At 35.9% G+C, this 5,918-nt stretch overlaps 1 protein-coding gene across 1 annotated transcript; it reads right to left on the bottom strand.

Moving 5' to 3' along the window:
* Positions 1-329: 329 nt before the first annotated feature.
* On the bottom strand, positions 330-4,069 carry FBXO43 (F-box protein 43). Its single transcript, XM_009558003.2, has 4 exons — positions 2,595-4,069; positions 1,707-1,809; positions 670-852; positions 330-578 (listed from the first exon to the last, which is right to left on the bottom strand). The coding sequence occupies exons 1-4, from the start codon at positions 4,067-4,069 to the stop codon at positions 330-332; spliced, it is 2,010 nt and encodes a 669-aa protein (XP_009556298.2).
* Positions 4,070-5,918: the final 1,849 nt, after the last annotated feature.

Raw genomic sequence — 5,918 nt, 5'->3', positions numbered from 1 at the left:
ATTTTTAAACATCTATGAGGTACTGTAAGCTAGATATTGAAGACTACATTTAAGATACTTTATTTAAAAATGTAACAAGTTAGTATGTGCCTAGATACTATACAACTGGTAAAAAAAAGACAAAATATTTTAAAATATTCACTTTTTTTCTGAAACAAAAATATACTGAATTGATTAGGATATATACATGCAAAGTTATCTTAATAAGTCAGCAAGAACACATTGAATGAGACATTCAAAATGCATATTTAGGAAAAATAAGAATAAGATTAGGAACTTAGGAGAAGGGGAGAAGGAATTAAATGTATGGACTTCAATGCCTTAGAAATTTAGAGTCTTTTCAAATTTCTTTTGCTTTGGCCACTTCCTGGAGGAGCATCTTTTTTGTTCTTCCGTTTTGCAGATGAAGTGTTACATTCTTTTGACCCATGGAAAGCACGCAGACATGAAATACAGAATTCAAACGCACATGCCTCTCTGCTACATAGTCCCCATTTCTTTACCAATTGATATTTAGCAGGATACCGACATCTTGGACAGGGTTTTAGAGCTTCATCAGTGAAGAGAGTTTTAGCAACCTGTAGTAAGAGGAGGGAGAGAAGAGCTGCTTAGTTCTTGTAAATGAAAGTTTACTAAAAAACAAACAGGAAGAGGTTCTTAGTTACCCACTTTTATGTATTCTTCCTGTCTACTAGTTGAATGGGGAGCAGAACTGCATCTCCTGAGTGCAAGTTCCGTGTATAAAGGTGTTGTTTGTACTACAGGAGTTCTGGCTTGAGCTTGAACAGGCCTTAGAGCAGATCTGAGAACATTAAGTCTTGTAGCAGCATCTTCAGTGTTCAAAAAATTTTCCTGTTAAAGTTTATGATTACAAAGAAAGGGGAGAGGGGGGAACACACAAAAGAAAGCAAATCAGGGTTTTACTTCATTTGGCACTTGGAGCTGGCTTTTTGCTTTTTTTTTTTTATTTTCCCTCTGCAACAACACATTAGAAAATGAAATTGTGTATAGAACAAGTATTTATCATTTAATGTTTATATTTAGTAAGGGAACAAGAGACAGGAACCATTAAAGTCCCATAAGCAGGGTAAAAAGCCAGCCGTCTTTTATCACTCTCTACCAGTCCTCGTGTTTCTAAATTAGGACACATCTCAATAGCAAACATAAGTTTCATTACAATTAAAACAAGGTTACAATGAAGTGTGTATGCATACACACATGGAATAACCTAAAAAAATTATACAGCTATTAATATGTCTACTTTTCTAGAGACCCCTTAAAAAACTTCTAGATGTCCTTCTGATGTTCACAAGTCCAACACGAAGAAGCTTAGCCACAAGCAATCCTGAAAATAATCAGGAATTAATCTAGAGTGGGTCCTACTGCACTGCAGACTAGTGTGAAATTGAAAGTGAGGACCAGCACAGTGGAAAGGCATGAACAGTATTTAAAACCCAAAGCCAGAATCAGTTGAGGAAGAGATCCTACAGGATTCCAAAAAAGGAGAGGGGAAGGGGAAAAAAAAAAAAAGTATCACATGACTGAACACAGCAATAAAAGAAACTACAATCTTCTGTTAAAATTCTTCACATACTCATGTTGGAACTGTCTCTATCAATTACCTTTCCGTAGCTTTACAAGACGTTTCCTCTTACCTGTCTTTTTTCCACACTTGAAAAGACTATTACCTTCGAGATGAACCTTACCCCAGCTGTTTCTTTCAGGTGTTTTATATATAACTTTCTTCTCTTATCTGCACTTTTATCTTGTACAATGATTTCACGCCAGTTTTTGCTTACTTTCCAAACACTGGGTAAATGAATGAGAAAAATTATCCATTTTCACATTTTTAACAAGTGGTAGGGAAGTCAGGGTAGGACTACCTTTTAAAGATTTCTGCATGACTTCATAGACTATCAATCATTTTCCAGACTACTGCTATATACTTCAAGAGTATGTAATAATAGAAGAGTCTAGAGAAAAACTGCAATATAAATTACAGCCTTTCTTTGGCTTACAAAATTACATAAGTTTCCCCTTCCACAAAAGCCAAGTTGTTTCTAAATTCACATTTTTGTGCGTTAGGTGTTCTGAAAACATCCATGCCCTTCTATTGCTACCTATTCTATTTCCTTTGTAACTAATGGCACACATGGCACTATTTCTTTGAAATAAGTTACAAATTCTATCGGTTACAGATTAATCTAGAACATTACTCATGAAGCAAAATTCTTTCTGCTTAGAAATAACTGAGGAAAACATCTAGATTATGTGTTATGAGTACTGTGCATTATTGGGGAACTCGTAATCAGAAGAAATTATATTCTAGGCTTAAAGAAATTTGTAATACACCTTAAAATTTACAAGTACTGTGATTTAATTTTAAATTCCAATTCCCATGTTTTGCTTTTGTTTGCTTTTTTTAATTCCTTCATACAATATATTTTCAGAACTACAAAGTAAGAACCACTTGGTTAATGGTGACTTTTTAATTTGCCCAGACAAAATCTATTGACAACACCCACTATTCCAGAAGTTATTTTGTTTGCAGAAACACACATTTTCACAATACGCAACACAGTAGTAGCACTTACCTGCACAGACTTTCCACTGTCAAAGCATCTAAAACTATAGCAAGAACATGTTTTAAATTTCTGTATTTTAATTCTGTTAAAATATCTAATTTTTCAAGGCCCATTTTCTTGCCAATAAGTCCAGCAAGAACATATTCTAATGCAGATATTTCTGTTTCATCAATAATCCCCGATATTTGATTCTGGTCTGATCTTCGTTTTCGCAAGCAAGTTTCATGGGCTATTTTGAGAGCTGGAGTTCTCGATAGATCTCTATGACTTACACCTAGGTCTCTACTAGACCGTTCTAAAAATGCATGGTCTTCACTGGCATAGTGTGTGTCTTCTGTTAACAGACATTCTGAAGTAGAAGAGTTGTCACGGTGATCTTCTGGCTCCGACTGTGAGCCCTGTTCCCGAAGCGTGGATAACTTTCTAACTCGTTCAAGTTTTCTTGTCTTTCTTTTACTATCCAGTATGTTGGACTTTTCTTTACATTTTTGGAAGAACTCTTGGAAAGATCCCTCATGATCAGACAATGAGTCTCCCGATTTGTCCAAATAAAGTGAATTATATCCACTGTCCTCAGGCGCTGAATGATCTGGGTAACTTGCCAGCTTAACAGAGGAATAGTTTGCATCGCATATTTCAAAGCTTAAGTTCTCTACAAGCCTGTTGATAGAAGTCAGGAACTCACCCTTATCAGCCTCAGGTAATAGACTGTAGGTAGGAGTCCTAAGTGACCCATCACTAACAGTCATAAGGGCACTTTCATTTAATTCATCAGCGTTACTAACAATAACATCCTTACACTGAATTGGAGATAAACATTCTGGTTCTAGCAATAAGGTGTCCTTACATTTGGACTCATCTAGCGTGGAAGTTCTTTGTTGTGAAAAGGAAAGTCTTCGTTTTGGGCAATCAGGATTAGAGTCCTCAGTTTTTGAGGTGCTAGTTGTCAGAGGTTTGTAACGTTTATCTTTTGGAGAATCTAAAGCACTTTGTGCAAGTTTTTCTTTGGAGGTCAAAACACAAGAGAAAAATTTTTTCTCGCTGCTTCCTGAGCAACCAGCTTGTATTTCAGAGCATCCTGTAGTTGTAACAGCTGAAACAGTCTTAGATAAAAGGAGCCTCCTGCGTAGGAAGGAGCCTTTTCGACTCACTTTAGGAGTTTCAAAATAATCCGCGCTTCTATTTGCTTCTCTTCTTTCTGATAAGGAGATAGAACTCATTTTACGTTCAATAGATGATGACACAGGAAAGATGGCATTTGGACGAATGTGCTCAGAATGCTCTTGTACCAATGATAAACTTGTTACATTCAGTGCTTCCTTGTCCTCTACATCAGGATCTTTTACTGAAGCATTGCATCTGCTGTCCAGAAATACTGGAGTGCAACATTTATCTTTAGAACTGGAGTATTTCAAATTGCTGCTGGGAGATGTTAATCTATCTCTTTTAAGAATATTGAACATCACTGAATGACTGTCCGACATCTTGTGCTTGACACTTTAACTTCTTAAATGAAGATACCAGTGTTATTTCTGAAACAAACAATAAAAGTAGTCACCAAAGCACTCTCTGATTAGTGAGAAAGCCTTGTGTAAATCTAGCAAGCTAGCAGCCATGATGAAAGTGTTGTCATTAGCCTTAGTAGAAACAGTCCTTATACATGAACACAAAGATAAATTACAATCAAATAGATGGTTAGAATGAGTGATTGCAATGCATAGTATGCCATAAGGCATAAGACTAAACCACCAAATACAAACAGTGCAAAACAAAACTGTTCATGTGGGGAAAACCACTCTTTGATGCTCTTGGGTCATTTCATTAGCATTTTTTGATCCATACTGAAGGCACTTTGAGATCAATGCAATATAAGAAAGCGCATTGTTTTGTTTTCTACTGTGAGGAAACGGCAACATAGAGAAGTTCAAAAGGAACAGGATATTAAAGAGCAGACCATGAGAACTTGGCGTAAAGGCCTATAGAATCATGCTAGTATCAGTATGAAATCAAATTTAAAACAAACAAAAAATACATTCACATAACTGAGAAATCTTCCAGGAAAGAAAGGTATCTGAAAATAATTCCAAGAAGACAAATCCTGAAGTCTCACCAGCTCCCGTTCCCTCTCCCATTTACAACTACAAGTACCTTATTGCCACGTTTGTTTTCCCTCATTGCTTTTTCCTCATTTCTTCTGGTTTTGTTAGGTGAAATGTAAGGCATCACAAGTAGCAAATACTAGGGCATAGCTTTATTACACAAACTAGGGATAATTCATTGACAGTGCAGGACCAACTGCAAGCAGTGTCTAGTGTTTAATCTGCATCGCTTTTCAACATTTTAGGCAATAGGCTGAAAATACTGTGTCATGAACAAGAAAATATCTTCCAAAAGACACAAAAAGAGTACAAAAAGTCTATGTAGTAATGCATTGCTGCTTTTCAGTTGATTATTCATGTTATGAGCCGAGGACCACATTAGCATAGCTCTTCTTTTTGTAAAAGGAGGAAGAACTTCAAGGGACCTATATTGACAATAGGGTGTTATCTTTGCATAATCTACAAAAAGAACAAAGGCTTCATGTTCTAGGCTGAATTTTGGTGAACTGTAATTTAATTAGCAAACACTGCCAGGAAATATTCCTACCAAAAACGCTGATAGGCAGAGATTTAACTTTTGAATGGTATTGAGATACCTATTAAAAATCTCAATTATTCACACACGCACACAAAAATCACATACCTGCACTAACCTGTAAAAATACTATTTTCCTTAAACAGAGTCAAACTAACTATACATTTAACAGAAGTGCACAGGTTCAGAAACTTAATGCTCAGATATGATGAAGAAACAACAAAAGGAAAACTCATGATTGAAGTTTCTTTCTCTGACATTCCATGGGAGAAATTATCTAATCTTATGAACAACCGAGAGGAAATTTAAAATATTACAGTACAAAATAATTTAAGGAAACTTGTGCTTCAGGCAACATAAAGCAAAAATCACAGAAAAACAAATTTTTTGCAGCTGTAGCGGAGATCAGAATAGCAGAGTTAAAGGAATAATGATAACAAGTAGAAGCCAAAAATATGCTGCAAGTACGCCAGTGACCAGCAGGAGGAGCCTGCGAGCTTACGAGATTGATTTTGAGACCAACTGAAACAGTTACAGCAAATCCCTGCTCAACGGGCTCATAATAGAACGAGATGCTACTTATAAGAGATGCCAAATAAAACCTTCTATGAATATCTGATGTTTGTAATTACTCCCTTTTTTATCAGGAGAAAGGTTTCATTTACTACATTTGATGCATGTCATCAAGCTCTTGTCAAT

The sequence above is a fragment of the Cuculus canorus genome, chromosome 2 (assembly GCF_017976375.1).
Source record: "Cuculus canorus isolate bCucCan1 chromosome 2, bCucCan1.pri, whole genome shotgun sequence".
NCBI classification, from domain to species: domain Eukaryota; kingdom Metazoa; phylum Chordata; class Aves; order Cuculiformes; family Cuculidae; genus Cuculus; species Cuculus canorus.
Note: the sequence above shows the minus strand (reverse complement) of the source record. Positions and strands in the feature narration are given on the sequence as shown.